General features: G+C 37.1%; 1 protein-coding gene across 4 annotated transcripts in view; it reads left to right on the forward strand.

The window, feature by feature from the left end:
* Als2 (alsin Rho guanine nucleotide exchange factor ALS2) overlaps positions 1 to 24,826 on the forward strand; it is an 86,822-nt gene that overhangs the window by 7,105 nt on the left and 54,891 nt on the right. For all 4 annotated transcript variants that reach the window (XM_019206553.2, XM_019206555.2, XM_019206554.2 and 1 more), the window contains 7 exons: positions 3,840 to 3,919; positions 6,415 to 6,569; positions 9,105 to 10,042; positions 16,315 to 16,672; positions 18,543 to 18,711; positions 19,813 to 19,909; positions 24,336 to 24,413. In XM_019206553.2, the coding sequence (XP_019062098.1) occupies positions 3,900 to 3,919; positions 6,415 to 6,569; positions 9,105 to 10,042; positions 16,315 to 16,672; positions 18,543 to 18,711; positions 19,813 to 19,909; positions 24,336 to 24,413 (1,815 nt within the window). In that variant the 5' untranslated portion in view covers positions 3,840 to 3,899. The remainder of the gene's footprint in view (positions 1 to 3,839; positions 3,920 to 6,414; positions 6,570 to 9,104; positions 10,043 to 16,314; positions 16,673 to 18,542; positions 18,712 to 19,812; positions 19,910 to 24,335; positions 24,414 to 24,826) is intronic.

A 24,826-nucleotide genomic window follows, 5' to 3' on the forward strand; every position in this document is an offset into this window, starting at 1 on the left:
TCGGTCTTTGTTGGGGAGGCCGGTGGTGGAACCACTGAGCTAAATCCCTGGCCCTAGAATGGTATATTTCAAAGTGAATCTAGCTTTGTTTTTTGGTTCATAGAACATAGAACTTGATAGCTAGAAGGAGGCCTTTTAGGGGCCTAGTTAGAACTAGGTTAGTTTGCTTATTTTGTGGAGATGCTGTTGATCTATGGAGAGGCCAGGAAAGCCAGAGGACCCTAGATTTTTCTAACTCCAAGTAAGTGCTGTTTATACAATACCACATTATTTCTTTTTTTTTTTAACTACATAACTTCTTTATTAGAGCTAGTCAATATAAAATAGGTTAATAAACTGCAGGTGGAGAAAAGTTCCTATTGATAAAAGAAAAGCAACAGAGTACAGTGATCCTGTCCCTGAAAGGAATGTAGAACAAGGACCTTCAAGTTTGCCCACAGAGAAATATTCCCAGAGGAAACACCCTGATCAGGAAATGTTATACCAATCTACAATGTAAAGTAATGAAAGAACATACAGAAGTTTAAATGTTATTTGTGTGATTGAGGTTGACTCTTACAGATTTTGTGATGACACAATCATAAAAATACCAGAAAACAAAACTATTTTGGTTTACTTTTTTTTTTTTTTTTTTTTTTTTTTTTTTAGGTACCAAGGATAGAATTTGGGACTCTGTAGTTGCAAGGCAAGTGGTGACACCACTGAGCTAAATCTCTGACCCTGGTTTACTTTCTTTTCCTGTATGAATACATAATTGAAAAAGAATGTTATATTAAATGGGGCTGACAAATACCCTCATTATTTTCATGAGAGTATAAAAGCTTCCTACATTTACCAAAATACTCCTTTTTAGTCTTACTTCCTTAGCAGTCATTTATTTCTTATTGTCCTGCTTGAGCTTTAGGTAGGCATGGTGTCTTGACCAGCTTTTCTTTGCTGGGACTTAGTACCTGACTTAAAACAACTTATAAAAGAAGAGGGTTATTTTGGTTCCTAGTTTCAGCCCATAGTTGGCTGGCTCCAGGACTGAAATCTCATGACAGAAGGATTTGTCAGGAAAGCTGATTGAATTGACAATCAGGACTAGCCATCACATCTTCTTAGAAGTCTAACAGGTGAAATAGCATTTTAGCAAAATGAAACAGGTTTATAAATATGTTAATAAAGAAAAATTGGGACCAGGGCTTTAGCTCAGTGGTTCTGCCACCTGCCTCTCAAGCACAAGGACCCGAGTTCGATACTCAGTACCAAAATAAATAAATAAATAAATAAATGAAAGAAAGAAAAATTTTTTGAGATGGTACATTAGTTTTCTGTTGCTGCTATAATAAATTTTGCTGTAAACTTGATGGTTTAAAAAAACACAAATATATTGCCACAGAGTTGAGGGTTAGAAGTCTGACACGGGTCTTGGCTAGACCAAAACTGAGATGTCTGTATGGCTGCTTTCTTTTTAAGTCAAGCTACTGGAAAAAATTCCTTTCCTTTCCTTTTCCAGCCACTAAAAGCCACTCATATTGCTCAGCATATGTTGCCATCTCCCATTTTCAAAGTCAGCCATGTAACAACGCTCTCACCTGACTCTGTCATCACATCTCTGCCTCTGACTCTGCTTCCCTCTCCCACTTTGAAGAACTCTTGTGATCATCTTGGCCCAGCTGGATGACCAGGATGAACTTCCTAGTCAGTTGATAGTACCATGTAACCTTAGAACTTGGACATCTTTGGGGACTAATATTCTACCTACCATATATAATTGGTAAAAAAAAAAACTTGCAAAGCAGTTTGTAGAGTTTTGATTTGAGCTTTAAAAGGAATGGTGGTGGTAAATAATATGGAGTATATATTCAACTTTAAGGATTCTCCTGAAAAATATGACTCTAAGAGAATAAATGTTGGTACTTTTACTCTACCTAAAGATTTTCAGCGTTTTTGATTATCAGGTGTTAGGACAAAGTTCACTTTACATCTAGTGAATCTAGCGTGATAAGTGAGGTGGGCTTGTGCACTTCTGTGACTTCTGCTAAACATTGTTGAAATTTAATCAAGATCTCTGACAGAAAAGCACAGATTAGATCTGGCTGCAGTCTTACTGTACACCATGAGATGTTTTAATAAAGCTAATGCTATAGACAAGGCATAGTAGCACTTGAGTGTTGTATTCATTAAATTTATAACATTTAGTTGATTCAGATGTATCTTTTGTTTACATAGTACTTGTCATCCAGTTTTGAATGATTCAAAATATTTCTAAAATAAGAATTAGGCAAAAAGTAATTTCCTCCTAATATGCAGATGGAAAACAGTACGAATTCACAGGCAACCTGGAATAAACAGATGGACTCTAGGTCACTCCTGCTGATATGGCAGATCACGGTGGCCATGCCATGTCCTCCTACAAAAAAAAGTCACAAATTTGGCCTTACTTTTTTGTTTGTTTGAGACATGGTATAACCCAAACTGGCCTCAGACTCACCACATAGCCTAGCAAGGCCTTAACCTTGTGATACTCCTGCCTCAGCCTTGTGAGTGCTGAGATTATAGGTGTATACCACCATACCAATTTGGCCCAAGTTGTTTTTGGTTTTTTTGGGTTTTTTTTTTTTTTTGAGATAGGGTCTCTCTGTGTAGTTCAGGCTGGCCTTGAACTCACGGTGGAGCCCAGGCTGGCTTTAAACTCATGGAGATCCTCCTGTCTCTGCCTCCCAAATTCTGGGATTATAGGTGTATGCCGCCACACCCGGGTTGGCCCCAGTATTTTTATGGACCACACAGTTAAGACTTTGTTGCTTTTACTTTGATGAGCTTTGGTGACCTTAAAACTATAATTTTTTTTGCTGGTAGTGGGGATCAAACTCAGGATCTTGTGAGGCAGGCGTGGTGCCACTGAGCTAAATCACCATCAAAATGTAAAATTCTTGAGTTGAAATTGATCGTTTCTTCTGCTTCTTTATTTTCTGCCTCTTACTCAACATTTGAGTTTCTAAACTGGGCATGATGTTCAGTGATTTTTATGCAGTTCTTTTCCTTTGAATGATAAATTTTGAAAGAGCTATTTGGGGGCAGTTTGAGTCAGGGTCTCATTATATAGTCCAGGCTGATCTTGAACTGTGTAGTCCAAGAAGGCCACAAACTTATGGCATTCCTATTGCTTCAGCCTCCTGAGTGATGGGATTACAGGTGTGCACCACCATGCCTTGCAAAAAAAAAGAGCTAATTTAAAAATAAAACCTCTTCCAGCCCTGTGTATTATAAGGTATGCTAGTTTACTAGTCTTGAATTGAGACTGATTTGGAGAAAATATTGCTAGTTCCACTAAACAGAAAACTTGGTTTTAATGATGTCATTTTTTGTGTATTACTGAAAAATATAAATTAAAATTACTTGAATCTGATCCATTACTAAGGAAATTTTTAGAACAGCTTTCTTAGTTAACTGACATTTAGTTCTTTATATATTTTGCAGTCATTTAAAATTCCATTAATATGAATATAATTTTTAAATTTCACACAATGCTTTTCAGATTGAATTATATTACTTTAATAAAAATAAACTTACTGCCTCGAACCGTATCGCCTAATTGTAGTTTGTCTTCTTCAACATCACATTTGATGATCAGAGGCATTTTTATAAGCTCAGTGGAAAGTCTCAATCTAGATATTTGACTTCAGCAGGCAGAACATGAAATAGTTTAAATAGTTCCATTGTGTATTTATTGCTGAGTGAATATACACTTGGTAGAGGGCTGGCTGCCTCCCCCCAGCTTCTCTAATCTGAGGCAATATAAGCAAAGCATTCTTTTGCTGCCCTTTGTGCTTACCCTGTGTTTTCCCATTTAGGTCTTGATACACCTTTTGCAAAGAGGGAATAAGTTGGTGATGGGGTGCACATACTGACTGATGGACTCAAAGAAGAGAAGGTAAAATCATTTCTGGCATTCTAGGAAAACACAATAAGTAGTTCCAAATGGCTATAATATTTCTTCAGTTTAATTTTCTTATTGATTGATGTTAAATGGGAACGAACACTGACATTTGTAGTTGATTGCTAAAGTGAAAAATACTGAAGCTGATTACTGATAAGCTTTGATGCCAGTTTCTTATATCTGTAAATATACTGAATGTCTTCATCATTTTAAATCTCTTGTAGACAACTTTCACAAAATTAAGCTTCACAGAAGGAAGCTTACTAATTATAATCTTCTATCCTTAGAAAATTAGTCATGGTTTAGGTGTATTGGTGTACACCTGTAATCCCAGTACTTGGGAAGCTGAGGGAAAAGGATTGCCACAACTGGGCTACATCGTAAATTCAAGGCCAGCCTGAACTACATAATGAAATCCTGTCTCAAAACCCTCCTCTCCCAAAGAAATTGCTAGGTATTCAAAAACTTTCTGTATCTCATTAAAATTTTAGCCTCTGTTTAAAAATAGATACACACACATACACCCTGGGATTACAGGAGATTACAAACATGCCAGTTTAATATGTCCTTTTTTAGAAGGGGAATAATTTAGGTTATAATCTTTTTCTTTTCCTTTCCTTTCCTTTTTTTTTTTTTTTTTGAGACAGGACCATCAAACTCTTGGTGATCCTCCTCCCTCAGCCTCCTGAGTGCTGGGATTACAGGCATGTGCCACCACACCCAGTTTATGATCATTATTATGCAGCTGTGTAATTTGTATTCTTTGTTTTTTTGAGGGGCGGGTGTTTGATTTGTTGGTGTTTTTTGTTTTGTTTTCTTTTGTTGGGTATCAGGGATCAAACTCAAGACCTTGTGCTTGCCAGGCAGACATCATGCCACTGAGCTACATTCTTTGCCCTAGTTGGTATTCTTTGAACTAAAGCCATCAAGTGGATGGAATTTGCCTACAACATGGTAAAACATGAAGGATTTCATATTATGGGTTTAATTCTTAAATCTTAAGTAATGGAAAATAGTGTAGAAGTTTCTCAGCAAACTAGAAAACTGTGTATGGTCCAGGAATCTCACTATGTGATTGATAGATATACATATATGTATATACAACATATATACATATATATACATGGCCAAAGGAAAGGACATCATTGTGTAGAAGAGATAACTGCACTCCTAGGATTTTTGTTTGTTTGAAACAGGGTCTCACTATGTAGTCCAGGTTGACCTTGAACTCTGTGTAGTCCAGGCTGGGCTTGAACTCATGGTGATCTTCCTGCTTCAAGGCCTCCCAAGTGCTGGGATTATAGATGTGTGCCATTGCCATGCCACACACTCCTAGGATTATTGAAGCTTTATACACAATAGCCAAGAATGGAGTCAACCTACATGTCCATTGATGAATGAATGGGTAAAACAAATGTATATATACACAGTGGGACATATTCAGCTATAAAGAAGAATGAAATCCTGTCATTTATAGCAACATGGATGGACCTAGAGGACATTTTGTTAAGTGAAATACGTAGGAAGGCATATTTACAAGTTCTCACATGTATGGAAACTAAAGTGTTGCTCTCATAGAAGTAGAGAGTAGAATAATGGCTACCAGAGGAGGGAAGAATGAGCTTGAAGGGCAGTGTAAAGAGAGAAGCTAACACGTATGAGGTGCAGCTGGATAGAAAAGGGCATCTTATAATCATCTGTAGCACAATAGAGTAATGTGAATGACAACAACTAATTATGTCTTTTAAAACAGCTTTTGTCAGATTTTAAACATTCCCAACACAAAATAGTAAATATTTGAGATGATAACTTATGCTGTTCACCCTGATTTGTTCATCTGATGGCTACACATTGTATAAATGTATTGAAATATACACTGTAACCTATAAATGTGTGCAATTATGTGTTACATAAAATACTTTGCAGTTTTAAATTTAAACTTAAAGTGAAAGAATTCTATTCTCAAATCTTTCTCATCCAGTACTCTTTACCAATTATAAACTAAAATTTTACAATGAAGACTTCAACTTGAAGTGTGTTGTACTTTTAGTATTTCAAAAAGATGTTACTAATGAGAGAAATTAGTAAATTAAAATTGAATGTGGAGGGCTGGGGATTTGGCTCAGTGGTTCAGCCGCCTGCCTCGCAAGCCCAAGGGCCCAAGTTCAATCCCTGGTACCAAAAAAACAAAAAACAAAGAAAATTGAATGTGGCCAAATAATAAAATTTACAAAAATAACCCAGGTTTTATAGAGAGAAGTAATTTGTTGATTTAGATTATCCTACAAGCTTTTATATAAATAGGTGTTTCATCTTGGCTCCTGTGTCTTAACCAAAGCATAAAGTAGGTGCTAATTAAGCTTCTGACCCAGTTATTTATCTGCTTCTAAATGGTACAACCTCATGAAAATTATTAATGACAAAAGATGCAGCTCTGACTTACTGTAAGAATTAACTATTTTTGATGTTTTGTTTTTTAATGTTTATAGCGCAACAGAGGCAGAAGGATCCAAAGAAAGAGGCCTGGCCCATATCTGGCAGGCAGGATCCCTTTCCATAACACCAGAGAGGCTGCTGGGCTGGGGAGGAAAGACTGTTGTTCAGGCAGCCCTAGGAGTGAAGCATGGAGTTCTTCTGACTGAAGGTATTGAAGGGGGGAGTATAAGGAACACTGACTGAGATGCTGATAAATGCCCAGTGTGCAAGGTTGGGTAAGAGAGCTATTGGATACTGTGGTTTACTTTTTGAAAAGGTTTCTTGTTTGGCTGGGTGGGGTGGAGCACACCTGTAATCCAAGCACGTGGAGGCTGAGGCAGGAGGCTCTCTGAGTTCAAGACCAGCCTGGGCTACGTAGTGAGTTCCACGTTCCACGTCAGTATCAACTACATAGTGAGACCCTGTCTCAAAAAAAAAAAAAGAAAAGAGGAAAGGATTTCTTGTTTATAGACTTTCTTGCTCTTGCTTTTGTTCATTAAATGTATCAGAATAATGTGCTAATAATAAATACTTGTGTGCCAAGACTAACACTAAGCATTTTCCATGTTACTTCACCGAATCTTTGCCTTGTGAGGTAGCTACTATTATTATTCACTGATGAAGCAATTGAAAGTCAGGGAGATTAAATAATTTTCTCAGGCACATGCAGCTATTATGGTGTCAGAGTGAAGACTGGAACTCAGTTGTATTTCAGAGCCTCTTTTTCAAGCCATTTGGCTATACTATCTTAGTACAGCTTTACTCAGGCACAAATAGCTGTTTACTAGAGTATATTATAAAAACCTATGCTTCTAAAATAGAAACATGTTATAATTTATGTGTAGAGTTGCCTTTAATCTGGTGACTTATCAATTTATCAACTCAGTGATGGAAAATATGGTCTATCTACATCATCTGTCTGTCTGTCTGAGATAGGATCTTGCTGTGTAATCCAGGCTAGCTTTGAACTCACTATGTAGCCCAAGCTGGCCTCCAGTTTGTGATCCTCCTCCCTCAGCCTCCCAAGTGCTGGGATTACCAGCATGCCTTACCACACTTAGCTGGCAAATTTTATATGGGCTGGGGTTGTCATTGGCTTCACTGCTTTTTGTTTGTTTTCGGTACTGGGGATCGAACTCAGGACCTTGTTCTTTCGAGGCAGGTGGCAGAACCACTGAGCTAAATCCCCAGCCAGACTTCACTGATTTTTAAACTTCTGCTCTATAAATATTTTGTTTAAGAGTAAGAAAAATTTATTGAGGGAAAGAAAGCTTCTGTCTAAGAGAGAAGGGGGACTAGAAAGTGGGTTGCCCACTCACCCCGCTTCTCAAAAATGTTTTGTATATCAAAGCCATATGGTGAGGCAGGTACAAGGTGGGACAAAACTATAAGACCCAATGGAAATTTACAAGATGAGCGTGAGGTTGGGCAAAACCATGACCAGCCAATAAGATTACAAGTACAGTCACCCAGGTAATATTGATTAAACGAGGATCAAATGGGAGAGCAAGTCAGGTAGTAATCATACAAGGATTTTCAGTAAGGGTGGGGGTCAGGGATATTTCCTGAAAAGGCTGGGTTAAGACCCTGCCCCCCACCTAGGTGATTGATACCTATTTAGAATATCAACCACTGCTATTTATCCTTAGGGGAAGCACAAAGGTATAGTAATTTCTCTCCTTTTACAGTTCTGGCCACGGTGAATGTATCTTTATTGTCCTCCATGTTGGCTTCTTGCTGTGTTGGCTCCTTGAGGGCTGCCTACTTGAGGGTGGCCCTGTCTAACCTACAAAATATCTAGTTAACTTACCTATATGCAATATTTCCCCCTCTGAAGAAGTACCCCTCACTGCTGAGAGGGAGCAAAGGGCGAAGACAGCTCTGGCTACTTCCAGCTGAAGAGGGTCGTAGTTGTGATCAGCAGTTAGAGTTACTCTACAAAGGGTCTATCTGAAGGCCTTCGATAGGCACCAGGCATTGTCATCTTGGTAGCTGCATAGTTTTTAAGTCTGGAGGGGACAAAGCCAAAGAAACAGTTAAGAATGCATGGGCCAAATTATAAGGTCAGCAGGATTGTTATGAATATAGCTCACACAGAGGATAAGGAGAAGGTCCAGGGGACTGCAGAATCAAACATAGAAGTCATATTGTATATATAGTTCAGCTGTTACGAGCTGTTTACAAGGTCGATCTGGTGGATCCTGGTAAAAGATGTCTAGCACATTTATCACTGGTTCCATTTGTATGACCATTGGAGTTTGGCAGCCTCTCCAACCAGTAATCTTGGTAGAAGACCTCCAAAATGATATAGGGGGAAGAGATGTAACTCCCAAACCTGCCAGATATCTGAAACATGGGTTTGTGTTCTCTAAAATCAAAGAATGAATTCTAGGAATAATGGAGGTTAAGAGTAGGAAAAATTTATTGGGGAAGAAAGCTTCTGTGTAAGAGAGACAGATGGGGGACCAGAAAGTGGGTTGCCCCTGCCCTATAAATATTTACTCTTCATTTAAAAGTGTTTGTACTTACGCAGTTTTAAAAATTTTTTAAATCTGACTACAGTACAGAATGTTAAATGAGCCAAAGTGTTGCTTTTGAAAAAAATTTTAATTTTATTGAATCTATAGAAGACTAGAGTAATGATACAATTTCTGGTTAATTCACAAACCCTCTCGTTTTCTTTTTCTTGTTTTTAAACCTTCAGATGGTGAGGTCTATAGCTTTGGGACCCTTCCCTGGAAGAGCGAGCCTATGGAAGTTTGTCCAGCCAACCCTATCCTAGAAAATGCCCTGGCTGGGCATCACGTGGTCACAGTGGCAACAGGGAGTTTCCACAGTGGAGCAGTGACAGAAGGTGGGGCAGTGTACATGTGGGGTGAGAACTCTGCAGGCCAGTGTGCGGTCGCCAACCAGCATCATGTGCCAGAACCGAACCCTGTCAGCATCTCTGATTCTGAGACCAGCCCTTTGATAGCAGTCAGGATTTTACAGTTGGCATGCGGTGAGAAGCACACTCTGGCATTGTCAATCAGCAGAGAGATTTGGGCATGGGGTACTGGTTGTCAGCTGGGTCTCATCACCACTACCTTCCCAGTGACAAAACCACAAAAGGTAGAACACCTTGCTGGCCGTGTGGTACTGCAGGTGGCCTGCGGTGCTTTCCACAGCCTAGCCCTTGTGCAGTGCCTCCCTTCTCAGGATCTGAAGCCAGTGCCCGAAAGATGCAGCCAGTGCAGCCAGCTCCTCATTACGATGACAGACAAGGAAGACCACGTGATTATATCAGATAGCCACTGTTGCCCCTTAGGGGTGACACTGTCAGAGGCCCAGGCAGAAAGCCACACCAGCACTGTCATCAGCCCTTCCATCGAGCCCCTGGAGAGCCAGGGAGAAGCATTTGAAAGCACTTCTGTGGAAGCCGGACTGCCCACTGCCCCCGACCTGCATGTGGCTCATGCTCAGACCACAAGTGGCAGTGCCATTTCCTCCCAACAGAACATCTTGGGAACAACTGAAGCTACTTCTGAGAGAGATGCACTGTCGCGCCCCGACACCCAGGCAGTGAACGAACACTTGTGTGCACTGTCTGATCGCTCAGTCAGGGAGGACTCTGAGAGCTGTGAGAAGCCACTGCCATCTCAGGTATCTGCTCTATATTTTGTAATGTAAAGAAAGGTATTTCTGGAGTTGAACTGTGATTTTTTCTTTAGTAACTTTGAAGTGCTAGAGCTTGATAGTATTTTTTATTTTCTAAGTTTGAGTATACTGTTCCATGAGTCAAGGCTGGATAAGGAAAAAATCCTGTAACACCAAATGATAATTTATGGGCTGGGGATTTAGCTGAGTGGTGCTACCACCTGCCTTACAAGCACAAGGACCTGAATTTGATCCCCAGTACCCCCACCAAAAAAAATTGTAGTTTATGTTCAGGTTCTGTCCCTACATAATATTGAAAGATATCATGGTGGGCTTGTTTTAAAAGTTGGAAAATCCCTTTTTTCTTGCTGGTGTTTTTTTACTTAAGAGTATGGTCTCATAATGCATCCATTTAGCTAGAAATGCCTCAGGCATATCCTTCTTTATGGCAGAGTAGTACTCCATTGTATATAAAAACACAACTTCGTCTGTTCATCAGTTGATGGGTATTTCAGCTGTTTCCAAGATTTAGCTATTATAAACTGTGCCTCTATAACCATAACTGTGCATATGTCACTGTGGTATGATGTATTTAATTATTTTGGGAAGATGCAAAATGGAAATAGCTGGATTGAATGGAACCTCTAGTTTTAGTTTTGTTTTTTGTTTTTTGGTACAGAGGATTGAGTTTCTGGTCCTTGCGCTTGCGAGACAGGCAGTGGAAACACTGAGCTCAATCCTTCTAGTTGTAGTGTTTTGAGGGACCTCCACACTGATTTCCACAGCGGTTGCACTAGCCTAAACTTCCACCAATAATGTAGAAGGTTCCTTTATCCCCACAGCTCCACCAGCATTTGGTAATGGTTGATTTCTTGAGAGCAGCCATTCTTTCTGGGGTGAGATAGAATCTCAGTGTTGTATTAATTTGCATCTCTTGAATAACAAGTGATGTTGAATATTTTTTCATATATTTATTTGCTATATCTACTTCATCTGAGAAGTGTCTATTCATTTCAGATGCCCATTTTTGGACTGGTTCTTTAAATTTAGGAGGGTCTGGGTTTTTTTTAGTTCTTTATATATTCTAGATAATCCTTTGAGGAATAGCTGGCAAAATTTTTTTCCGTTTTGTGGATTGTCTATTCACTGTTTTGGTGATTTCTCTTGCTGTGCAAAAGTATTTTTAATAAGATGAGATCCAAGTTGCTGATTCTTTGTGATAATTCCTATGCAATTGGGAATTTGTTCATAAAGTCTTTCCCACACCAGTGTCTTCAAGAGTTCTGCTTATTCTATCTTCCAGCAGAGTTAGTGTTTCTGTTTTAATATTTAGATCTTTGATCCATTTTGATATTAGTTTAGCACATGGTGGAAGATATGGGTCTAGTTTTAATCTTGGGCATGTGGAAAACCACCATTTCCAGTACCATTTATTAAAGAAACTGTCTTTTTTTCCAGTGAAGGTGTTTGGCTCCATTGTCAAAAAGAAGGTGGCTCAATGTGTTTGGAGTTGTTTCTGCATCTTCTAATCTGTTTCACTGATACTCAGGCCTGTTTTTCTGCCAGTACCGTGCTGTTTTTATCAGAGTAGCTTTGTAGTATAATTTCAAGTCAGAGATTGTGATGCCCCTGCCTTGCCTTTGCTGTCCAGAATAACTTCTGCTATTCTAGATCTCTTTAGGTTTCAATTGAATTTTACAATTGTTTTCTCTCATTCTATGATATATGCTCTTGGAATTTTGATTGGGGTTGCATTAAATCTTTTTAACAGTTTTGAAATGATGGCCATTTTCACTGTTTTGGCCACTTTCACTGTAGTTTTGAAGGTAAAGGTCTTTTACTTCTTTGGTTAGATTGATTCCTAGTTTTTTCCTTTTTTTTGGAAAACTACTGTGAAAGATGTTTCCCTGATTTCTCAGTGAGTTTGTTATTTGTACACAGGAATGTTATTGATTTTTCAGTATTGACTTTTGTTTCCAGCTATGCTACTGAATCCAGTCATTAAATGTAGAAGTCTTCTAGTGGTTTTTGAGGTTTTCTATGTAGAGTATCATGTCATCAGCCAATAAGGATAATTTAACTTCCTCCTTTCCAGTCTTTATTGCTTTTTATTTCTTTCTCTTCTCTAAATGCTCTGGCTAATGTTTCCTGAACTACATTGAATAAGAGTAGAAACAGTGGACATCCTTGTCTTGTTCCTGATTTTATGGTGAAAGCTTTCAGTTTTTGTCCATTTAGTAAGATGTTGGTTTGTCATGGCTTTTATCAAATTGAGATAAAGGCCATCTATTCAAATTTTCTGTAGAGTCTTTATTATGAATGGATGTTGGAACTTGTCAAACACCTTTTCTGCATCTGTTGAGATGATCATATAGTTTTTGTCCTTGACTGTGTTAATATAGTGTATTACACTTGATTCTCATATGTTGAACCATCCCTGCATCCCTGGGATGAATCCTACTTGGTCATGGTATTGCTAGTTACTAAGCTAGCAATGGTTCAGTTACTAAATTTTGTTGGGCTCTAAGAGCTTAATATAATAAACCACACACAGTATTCACAAAGATTCTTCTGACCTATATTTAGAGCTGCTTCAGCTTTTGAAAAGTCTCTTCTTCAGCAGGGAGTATCGGATAGCAGATCATTCAGTTATAAGTACATGTAAAGAAAGTTAGAAACATTTTTATGGTGTTTTTTTTTTTTTTCCAGTTACACCTGTGGTCCATACAGGACTTTGAGAGGACAGTTAATTCAGAACTACTTTTTGTGTCCTTTTAAAACTTTTTTTATGGTGCTGGAACTCAAACCCAGGGCTAGTTTGTGTTACAAAAGTGCTCAGCTGTGAAGTTGCATCCCCACCTCTAATCTATAGACAAAGGCTATTTACCAGTAGCATGCAGTAAAACAAATTTACTTAATCATTTCTGAAAGATAATTTCTGCTTTTCACTCTTGGCATACCCTTTTGATTTTGCTTTTATCAAAACAATAAATTAGGAAAATTTACACCTAGTAACAGAGCAGACACATTATATTTTTTCAAGTTTTGAAACCACATAGGTCTTGGTTCTTCATTCTTTTCACTCTGTCAGAGTGAGAACATGGAAGTGTTTTTAGAAATTGTTTTCATTTCATTGTCGATTTGCTGAACCTCATCTATATTTGATTTTTAATTAAGAATAAGATGCTTATGCCTTATAGGCTTAAAGTCCTGGATTTGATCCAGCACTGCAAAGAATGATAATACAAAAATCTAAACAAGACGAAAGTAATACTTTAATGAGAATGTATGTAAGATTCTTAGACTATACATGCTTATAAAAAAAGTATGTTGAAAGGTCATTCTTCTGATTTATCAGAGTTAAAAGTTAATTATATGTAGTATTGTATTGATATATTACTGTCACTGAAATTGCATTTTCCTTTGGACTTACTTTGTTAAATATTTAAAGTTTTTGTTATTTATGCTAGTTTTGGCAGTGTCTCTTTCTATTACATTTAATTCAGTCTTGGTAGATAGAATTTCAGTCATATAGCCAACTCATGAGGACTTTATGAGGTTTAGGATGTTAATTCTCTCTGGCCTCAATTATGTCTTTAATCAAAATTGTTGGTCATGTCTTTTTTGTTTTGTTTTTATTTACATACTGAATAAAGTACAATTAAATAGGAAGACTCAAAACAATATTTTAAGGTTTGTATAATGTAAAATTTTATAATCTAGCTGGGTGTGGTGGCGCACGCCTGTAATCCCAGCACTCACGAGGCTGAAGCAGGAGGATCGCTGTGAGTTCGAGACCAGCCTGGGCTACATAGTGAGTTCCAGGTCAGACTCAACTACATAGTGAGACCCTGTCTCAAAAAAAATGAAATAATTAATTAATTAATTAATTAAAATTTTATAATCTAATGGTAAGAACCCCTTCTAATAATTACCTAGAAAACAATTATACCTTCTCTTATGATGCTTCATAAACAAAAGAAATAGTAACGTTAGTTCTGAATAAGTTACAAGGACTGTATCACAAGAAAGTAATGGTCATTGTATTTATTTTTAGTTTTACGTGGTTTTGTTTTGTTGACTGTTTGACGATGGACTACTCATTTGCACAGAAATAGCTCTTCTGAATTTAAAATTTAATTCAACAAAATGTATGGAATACCTATTTCCTTTAAGAAAATCTACCTGGGCAGGGTGGTGCACTCCTGTAATCTCAACTACTGTAGAGGCTGAGACAGAAGACTTGCCAGTTCAAGGCAACTTGGGCAACTTGGGGTTGTAGCTCAGTGGTAGAGTGTTCTTTGGTTTGATCTCCAGTACCAGAGGTAAAAAAAGAAGGAAGAAAGGAAATCACAAGCAAGTTTAAAAATATATATTGATTGGTTTGTTTACTTGCTTGTTTGTTTTGAGTGCTAAAGATTGAACCTAGGGCCTTGTAGCATACTAAGTATAAGCTCTGCCCTAAGCTACAGCCCCCCAACCCTGGTTTGGGGATTTTTGCGGTTTTTTGGTTTTTTGGGTTTTTTTGGTACCATGGATCGAACTTGGTACCTTGCACTTGTGAGGCAGGTGGTGATTTTTTTAGTTTTTTTTGAGACAGAACCTCACTGTGCAGTTCAGTCTGGCCGTGAACTCATTATGTAGCTCAGACCGGCTTTTGACTCCCCAAGATCCTCCTGCCTCAGCCTCCTGAATTCTGGGATTACAGGTATGTGCCACCACACCTGGGTGGTTGGTTTTTAATTCAGGACAAATTAAGGAATGTATATATAAACTTCAGGATCTTTGGGAAGAATAAAAAGTAAACTTTTGGGCAGAGGATTTGGCTCAGTGGCACCACACCTGCCTCACAAGCATAAGGTCCTGAGTTTCATCAAAAAAAACGAAAAAAGTGGACTGGGCTCAGTGCAAAGGCCCTGAGCTCCATGACCAGTACCACAAAAAAAAATGAAAAATAAAAAGCAAATTTTTCATTGTAAATATCCTTACATGCCAGAAGCTATTTTTCTTCATTAGGTATATTTAATAACTTTTTAAAAATAATAAATGTTGTTTGTTAGCTTAAATTTCAGGGTGGTTTGTTTGTTTTTTCCTAGTTACAGGGGATTGAACTCAGAGGACCTTGTGCTTGCAGGCAGCCACGATGCTGCTGAGCTAAATCCCCAGCTGTTAGCTTATATTTCAAACTTATTTTTCACTAAGATACTTAGTTTGACTTTCTAATATAACTTTGGTTCCAGCTGTTTAATTATTAACCTATCTCATTTTCCTCTGTGGTAATGAGAGTAAAGGTAACCTTCAGCTTGTCCAGTTCCTGGGTCATGGAGAATAATTCATTGATAAGACAGCAGACACTGGAATTTAACAAAATTTGAGAGAGGGTAGGTCAGAAGTATATCTTATTTTTCAGCCCATCCTTTGTCTAATTTTCTGTTTACAAAACATTTTAGGAAAAGCCCCCTTTAAGTTCTTTTTTTTTTTTTTCTGCCATTTCTTAGTAGCAACCAATGTAAATCTTCTCAAGAGAGTTCAGTAGTAAATCTTGGACTTTTATAAATCTTGTACCCAGGCTGCCTCTGCATCTTGAATTAAAGCCAGTGGTTTGGTTTGGTTTTGTTTTTTTATCTTTGCTACCCCTCTTCTTCTTGACATTAATTTTATTTATGTTTGTTTTATTTTTTGGTGTTTTTGTTTTGTTTTGTTTTTGAGACAGGGTCTTGCTACATAGTTCAAGCTATCAGACTGCCCTTAAACTCACTATGTAGCCCATGCATTCCTCCTGCTTTAGCTTCAGGAGTGCTGGGATTACAGGTGTGGATTGCCACGCCGAGCTTGTTTTCTTTTTTTAATTGTCCTTAATTTTATAAGAGAAGCTGGAATTTACTTTTTTTTGTTTGTTTTTTATTTTTTTGTTTTGTTTTTTGAGACAGGGTCTGAATTTATAGTTCAGGCTGGTCTTGAACTCACTATGTAGCACTGGTCTTAAACTCACAGTGATCCTCCTGCTTCAACCTCCTGCGGAAAACTTACTTTTAAATGCCATAGAAAAACAACACAGAGACAAAAAGAAGTAACTTTGCTAAGGAACTCTGCTTTGAGTGCCATTTCCATATAATATTAGTTCCTTGGTGAGAAGATACTTTGGAGCTGGAGATGAAGACTTCTGTCATTTTTTATTTCCGTATGCAAATAGTGATGAAAGTTAAACTTTATTTTTACTGACTACTTGTTATATATGAATTCTGTTTTTATATTCTTTTTCTGTATATATATTTTAGCCTCTTGTAGAAGAAGCAGATCCTAATCCTCACAGCCCACCCACCACCAGCACCTCAGCCCTTAACAGCCTGGTGGTGTCTTGTGCATCTGCTGTTGGTGTGAGAGTGGCTGCCACCTATGAAGCTGGCGCCTTGTCTCTTAAGAAAGTGATGAACTTTTATAGTACAGCCCCTTGTGAAACTGGAGCTCAGGTAAACAGTAGTTGCATAGGCCCAGAAGGTCTAAAAGACAGCAGAGAAGAACAAGTTAAACAGGAATCAATGCAAGGAAAGAAAAGTTCAAGTCTTGTGGATATCAGAGAAGAAGAATCAGAAGGAGGCAGCCGGAGACTCTCCCTCCCTGGATTGTTGTCTCAAGGTAAGAAAATAACCAACTTAGATAAGTTGACTTCTTGTGAATCCTCAAGACCCCCAACATAACATACTATATTATAAGAAAGTAGATTTTCTAATTACCAAAGCTGACATTCAAATGTCAAACTTTATCTAATGGTTATTTATTAAAATGATTTATGGAGAAAGTCACATATTTATTTCCTTTAGCAATATCTACAGATCAAAACTTTTTCATGATGTCTGCTTCTGCCTATAACCTTATTAATTGTATTTTATTATACTGGATTGTAACAGTAGCCTTATTTCCTGATTGAGACCTATGCTCAAAATTGATGAAATTGCAGATGCGAGCAGTAGATCAGTAAGGAATTTACTGTGCTTGGCCTGAAAGAATAGAAAAATATCATTTTCTTAAACCACTAGCAGTGTGGCATTGTATTTAGAGTATTATGCAGTTGTTGTTCTGCGTTTCTAAATCATTAGTACCTCAGCAACCAGCAGCATCAGCATCACCCAGGAACTTGTGAGAAATGCAGAATCTCGAGCTCCTCCCCAACCAAGTGACTCAGACATGTATTACAAGATCCTAGCAGTCAGCTTGCACACTCACCTTTGAGAAACATGTGATCAGACCAGGAGTTAGGCTGTATAAGTAAATCTGAAGGAGAATCTTGTGCTAATATTTTCTTATTCTGACATGTGCTTTACATTTAAGTATAGTTCGAGATCTCTTTGATCTACAGGTGTGTAATACTGATTTTTGTTATGTCATTAGACCATATGAAATGTGAATTCTCACCTGTAGACTTATATCCTGAATTTAAATTTTACTTAGTAACCTCATGTATATTTAGAAACTTTATGTGTAGTCCTTTTTCTGTCATTAAAATTTATCTGTAATACCTCCTTGAGGAAGCTTTAAATGGGATTTTTTTGGGTTTTGTATGCTAATAAATGATACATTCACCTTAAATGATGTTGATTTTAGGTAGTGGTGATCATTTTCTTACTGCCTACGCGTTAATGACTAAGTTAATGAGTAATTGCGTCTACACTTAGTAACACTGGAGATTTTTCTCAATCTATATCTGCCAACACAGTGATGTACAAGATATATAGTGTTGTGTGGTATAATTTTGGACCCTACAAAGGATGGTGGCATTCTTTCAGAAGGTGGGAGCATCATGTAGGATTCACCAAAAGTCAGTTACCCAAAACTTCTTTACAAATAATTTGGAGTAGGCGAGCAAAATACAAAAGCTTGGGGAAGAGAGCTACTGGGGATTGAACCTGAGGCCTTGTTTGCATGAGGCAAGTACACTACCACTGAGCTACAGTCACAGCCCAAGAAGCTTTCTAATAGTTCCCTTTCCTAAGGTTTTCCCCACCATAGAAATTCAAACTTTTTATCTTAAAATGCATCATTTATTATAATTCTTCATTGTATTTTTGAACTTAGACCTTGGCTCAGGAAACCTTATCATTTAACTCTGCTTTGAAATGGGAAAAGTATTTGTCAGCTTAGTGTAATATTTTATTCAGCATGTACTTTAGGATGCAAGTTTTACAGGTCACTAATGTTATACAGAAAAGGATCCTCTAAGCAAATGTTGAGTAGTGGGGCTGAGCTAAACAGATAGAAGCAGTGCTTTCAGTCACAGGACTTGTAAGCACTTTTGAGCCTGAATGTGTGAGTCTCTGCAGGGGAGGCAGTGGGAGGAAGAATGCAACAAGGAGCATTTCCCAAGTTCATTTGACTATTAAAGCCCCCTTTTGGGTAGAGAACCTATAACATATGCTTCAAAATACCATGTGAGTGTATTTCTTTGAAAATTTTTAGTTTATCAAAATTATATCTTCTCCAGTTCATCCTGCCTCTGGTTTGTTTTCAGTTTCTCCCAGACTCTTAAGAAAGGCTGCGAGAGTGAAAACGAGGACAGTGGTTCTGACTCCAACCTACAGCGGGGAAGCAGATGCGCTGCTGCCCTCTCTGAGAACAGAGGTGTGGACCTGGGGGAAAGGGAAGGAAGGGCAGCTGGGCCACGGCGATGTTTTGCCTCGGTGAGTACGACAAGAGAGTCCTTATCACATTGGCTGAAGCAGGTAATCTCTCAATTCAGTCTCTTCATGTCCACTTCTCTGCACCGTTAACTGATGAAAAGCTGTCCCTTTGTCTTGAATGTGTTCCCAAAGTATCCCTGGTGCATTTTTCCATGTCTTCTTTTAGGTATATTCATCTTGAAATACAGAGTGATGTTGAGAATTAAGGTGATATTTCACTGGAACATGTAAATGTGTGCTCATGCTGGGGATTCAACTCAGGGCCTTGAGCATAGTAAGCAAGTGCTGGGCCACTGAGCTGTGCTGCCAGCCTTGAATAGTTAAAATTTTTAAGTTATTCAGAAGTGCCAACAGGATTTTTACCTAAATGATAATCCCTCTCCCACTGTCAAAATAACTATAACAAAAACACTAAACTTTTATTGCATATCAGAGAAAGCTGCCACTTTGTTTAATAGGAGCTTTTACCAACAAACTAGATATTTATGAAGCTTCAAGGCATGAAAATGGAATTATCTAAAGCAGTAGGTAAATATAAATGTCTCTTATTAACACAATGAAAGCAACTATAAAATTTTTTTAATTACCTCACTCTCCTCTGTTGTTACATTTCATTGTGTCCTCTGTGTACTCTGCAGTAATAAATTTAGTTTTGTTTCTTAATAGATTTTGAATTATGAAGTCAACTAGTGATTAATGTACAAAAATTAAAATTTTCTAAGAAAGTAGACAAAAATTAAATTTAAATCTCCAAAAAGTGTGGTACCTCAGTTCACAAGCTTAATCTGTTCTACAGTTTTGGAAAAGTTGGTCATGTTTGTGTTTGCATAGGAAAAATGGCTGTGGTTGTGTGTTTTTACCTAATGTACAGTTTTCAGACAAAACCAAAATTTTGCCAAACACTTCTGTTTGTGAACCAAATTATTTGCCCACAAAAGTGTTTGAGAACCCAGGTTCTATTGTATGATATTTAGGAGCACTTTTAACATGTAACTTTATTTTAGTACTTTATTTCTTTTTACTTGAAAGCACTTATTCTAGTTTGAGAAAAAGATGATTCCTGCTGCGAATTCTTTGTGTATACATTTGTTTTTCTTTAAGGCTTCAGCCATTGTGTGTCAAGTGTCTGGATGGTAAAGAAGTAATCCATCTGGAGGCGGGTGATTACCATTCTCTGGCACTTACCGCAAAATCCCAGGTAAGAGTCAAGGTGTGATTTCGTGAACGCAGTATAGTAATAAGATTGGACTGTCATTTATTGAGCACTATGTCAGGCAACGCAGTGTATATCGAATTTGAGATTTTGAATGTTTTGTGTGTGGTGTTTTCTTACGGTAGACAGGAAAGTAGGATAAAAGAAATTATGTAATTTGGTCTAATGTTACATACCTGATAGTAAAGTTTAGATTCAACTTTGATCTGCCTAAGAATCTTTCTGTTATATTTTCTCGTCTAAAAATGGAACCCAAAGTTTTCAGGGTATTGAATTTTTTTTTTTTTTAATTCCTTGATGAATTAAAAGACTCAAAAAACAAAAGGCATTTCTTTTTGAAATTGTGAGATCTGAAAGTAACTCTTTTTGTTTGTTTCTTTTTGGTTTTTTGAGGGAGGGTCTCCCTGTGTAATTCAGGCTGCCCCTGACCTCACTATGTAGCCCAGGCTGGCCTTGAACTTGCAGCAATCCTACCTTTGTCTCCAAGAGCTGGAATTACAGGCTGTACCACCATGCCTGGCACCTGAAAGTAACTCTGTGGCATTACTTAAAATCATTCCCAGTAATACATGAGCTTTTCTAAATAAAATATGATGTCTTGTTTTGTTTATTACCAGGGATCAAACTCAGTACCTTGCTCTCGCGAGGTAGGCATGGTGCCACTGAGCTAACCCCAGCCCTTTGTTTTTTGGGGGTTTTTAAATTTTATTTGTTTGTTTGTTTGTTTGTTTATTGGTACCGGAAATCAAACTCAGGACCTTGCACTTTCAAGGCAGGCAGCAGAACCATTGAGCTAAATCCCCGGCCCTTTGTTTTATTTTTTAGGAGGGAATCTTGCTATGTAGTGCAGGCTGTCCTTGAGTTCACTATGTAGTCCAGGCTGTCCTCAAATTCAAGACAATCCAATCCTCCTGCCTCAGCCTCCAGAGTGCTGGGATTGCAGACATGCACCACCACACCCAGCCTTTATTCTTAAATACATTCAGATAATGTTTCTTCACCACATCTTTTAAAGATAATAAAGGGTTCTAAGCCCTTTAAATATTTGATTTTATTTTAGATTTTATATATTAGACTAACCAAAAAACTAACAAACATAACCTGCATAAATACTTATTTTAGGAAAGGAAAGTAATTTATTGTTATTAACACATCATAAATTATCTAAATGACTTAAAAATGAGAAAAAAGGAAGGCGGTTAGATACAAAAGGTACAAAAATTACTGGCTTTTATGAATACATAAAACAGAAGACAGTTGGAAAAGGAAAAAAGCTGTTTGTAATTATAGCTATTTGTAATTAAAATATTAAGTAAACAGGGATAATCTTGGTTGGAAGTATATAGAGCCCACATGATATGAACTCAAGAATAATTCTGAAAGATCATAAAAGAAAGCAAGAGTAAAGGTTTTGGATGGAAAATGTCCATGCTGCAGAACTGTCATTTCTTCTTAAGTCATTAAATTGGTGTTAATATAGTCTTTAAAACATTCCGATATAATATTTATATAGCTTAGTAAAATGATCCATAAATTCCAAGAGATTAAGCATAGGCATACCAGGTGAAATCTGAAAAAGAACAATGGGGGAAGAGTGAGATTTACCCTTATAAAGTATACAGGGCTGGGGCATAGCTTAGGGGTGGAGCATGTGCTTAGCATACACGAAGACCTGACTTCAATCCCTGGCACATTCCCCTCAAAATATAGAGAATAAAATTACACAGTCGAGGGAACTTCAGTATGTGTATAGACCCAGATGTGCAAGAATTGCAGATATGAACAAAGTAGACTTGTCTTAAGAGACTGAGTATTCATAAATGCAGAAGAAAATTGAGAGAACTATATACCCCTCCACATGGATTAGGGACATAGTTTAAAAATATACCCTTACATATTTAAGAACAAATTTTGCTGTTTTTTTTTTTTTCAGTAACCTTAGGAATAGTAAAAGATATGACAACGAAACTAGAAATTAAAAAGTAAAGACCTGTTTGCTGTATAATAATTCAACAGTGCTAAATAGCAAAAAGCCTCACAAATGAAAAATATATAACAAATTGGGAAAAGATATTTGCAACTAAATGTTAAATTATCAAATGATAGGTATATTCTACTTATAAAAGAAAAAAATGACCTGTAACAAGAAAATAAGGTCATTTAATAAATTTAAATTAAAACAACAGGGGAGCTGGAGATTTGGCGCAGTGGTTCCACTGCCTGCCTTGCAAGCACAAGGGCCTGAGTTCGATCCTTGGTACCACTAAAAATAAATACACAAATAAATAAATTAAAACAAGAGTAAATTTTTTTTTCCTATCAGATTAGCAGGTATTGTATTTAACACTGAGTGTACGTTAGGTTATGGGGAAAAGGCAATGAAAGTGGAGATGTCAGTTGAACCTAACTAGAAGACAGTTTATATATCAAAAATCAGAATGTACATATTGATCCATAATATTTTGCCCAGGAATTTCTTCTAAAACATAGGTATACACATGCCTATACAAATATGTATATTTAATAGCTTTTTAACAGTATTGTTGATTGAACCAAGGCCTTCAGACCAAGCCACATCCCTATCTCTTCTTTTATTTTTTACTTTTTGTTTTAAGTAGGGTCGTCTTCTTAGATCATTACGTTGCCTGGGCTGGACTTGAATTTAGTGATCCACCTGCCTCACTCTCCCATGGTGCTGGAATTGTGGGCATACACCACCACACTCAGTTTAGCATTTTTAAATAGTAAAGAACCTAATAATTCAGCAGGTAATTAACTAAATTATACTCACAGTGGAGCTCTGTAAATTTTAAAATGACACTGTGGGTATATACTTACTGATGTTCAAAAATGTTAATTCAAGCCTGATATATGGTCCATAACTATAGTTCTAGCCGTCTGGGGGCTGGGGATTTAGCTCAGTGTCACCATGCCTGCTTCACAAGTGCAAGGTCATAAGTTCTATACCAAAAATAAAAAATAGAATAAATAAATAAAACTGGGCCAGGGATATAGCTCCTTGCAGCAAATGCCGAGTTCAGTCACCAGTCCCATCACACACACACACACACACACACAATAATAATAATAACTTAAAGCAGGGCACAATGGAATATACATACCTGTGTAATACTGCCGGCACTTGGGAGGCTGAAGCAAGAGGATTGAGACTTGGAGCCCAGCCTGGGCTACCTGGTGATACGTTGACTCAAAAAACAAAAAAATGTTAATACATGCCATTAAATTTTTAAAAGTTCAAGTCACAGTATTAATATTATGATCTTATTTTGGACTTTTATAGCCATTAAAATTTCTTGAAAGGACTAATGTTCTCAAAAACAGAATATTTGTCTGTAAGTGATTGATTCATCAATGATTTCACTTTCTATATTTTTGGAGTGTTACAGTATTATACAGTGACCATGAATTACTTTTATAAGCACAATAAACAAACTTTATTTAACACAGTAACTATAACCTGGTTTTCCTAAGCCTTAGAAATACTTAGTAATTAGTGGTACCTAAATACCTGTATTTCTCCTACAGTGACTCTGAACTTTATATATGAAACACTTTCTAGTAATTCCATAGTTTCCCTACCTACAGAGAAAGGAATCAAGGTTACTTCCTACCCCAGGACATGGAACCCAGGGACATGCTGCCATTGAGCTACATCCCCAGCTTTCCCTCTCCCAATTAAAAAAAAAAAAAAAAAATTTCTTATTTTGAAAGTAGAGTCTTGTGATTTGTCAGGTGGGATTTGATCTTGTAATTCTCCTGCCTCAGCCTTCCTCAGAGTTGGCATAATAGGCATGTGCCACTGTGCCTGGATTTACTTATTTATAACACTTGCCTTTATTTTTTATTACTTTGGTTCTGTACTTTCTGAAACTCCATTTGATCTTTTTAACTCTTTCTAAGAGTCAGCATAGACTGTATCTTGAGATTAAATCATGGCTGTGCCACTTAATAATTTGTGAATTTAGATAAGTTAACCTCTGTGGGCTAGTTTCTGTATATTAAAAAATTGTAGGAATTAAATATTAACACACAAAAAGTTGAAAGAGCAGTGCCTGGCAGCTAGTAAGCACCTGAAAATCTTATTTTTATTGTTAACCCCTGGACCCTGTCTTCTCTCTCTCTGTGTACTCTATCTGTCCTTTGTCTTTAATCTTGTTTAAAAATGAATTTTAATATCTGTTAAAGAGGGCCGGGGATTTAGCTCAGTGGTTCGATGGCCTGCCTTACAAGCGCAAGGACCCGAGTTCTATCCCCGATACCAAAAAAAAAATCTGTTAAAGAGTGAAAAGCTAATGTATATAATTATTGGTGTTAATTATTGTAAAGATTCAGAGTTTACATGTAATATCATATTCACAACTCTTAACCTCCCTTCCTGTGTCTCCAATAGGTTTACTCATGGGGTGCCAATGTTTTTGGTCAACTTGGGCATTCTGATTTTCCAACAACTATTCCTCGCCTCGCAAAGGTACTTTTGTGAACTTGATAGCAATTTTTTGTTTCAGAATTCTGTTATAACACTTTGTGTTTTTCATTTCTTGTTTTTAAAAATTAGGAAATTGTCTATTTGTGGCCTAAATTTGTTTTGATATTCTTAAAAAAATTTTTTAAAGCATGAACATACTTCTTTTCAAGCTAAATGTAGTTTTGAAGAAATATTTTTGTTTCTTAGCTATAATTGTTTCCTTAATGTTTATGGTATAGTCTTGCAAAACAGGTTTCTTTTTAAGCAGATGTTTCTCAAGCTGTGATGTGTTCTGAGTTTTGTATGTCAAGCAATGCACTCTTAAATTTGTGTATAACATTTTAGTGTGCACTGTGTTTGTGTGGATTTTTTTTTTTTTTTTGTGTTTTTTGGTACATTTTGGGATAACGTACAGT

Source organism: Fukomys damarensis, unplaced genomic scaffold (assembly GCF_012274545.1).
Source record: "Fukomys damarensis isolate Sample0158 unplaced genomic scaffold, DMR_v1.0_HiC HiC_scaffold_26, whole genome shotgun sequence".
Lineage (NCBI taxonomy): Eukaryota > Metazoa > Chordata > Mammalia > Rodentia > Bathyergidae > Fukomys > Fukomys damarensis.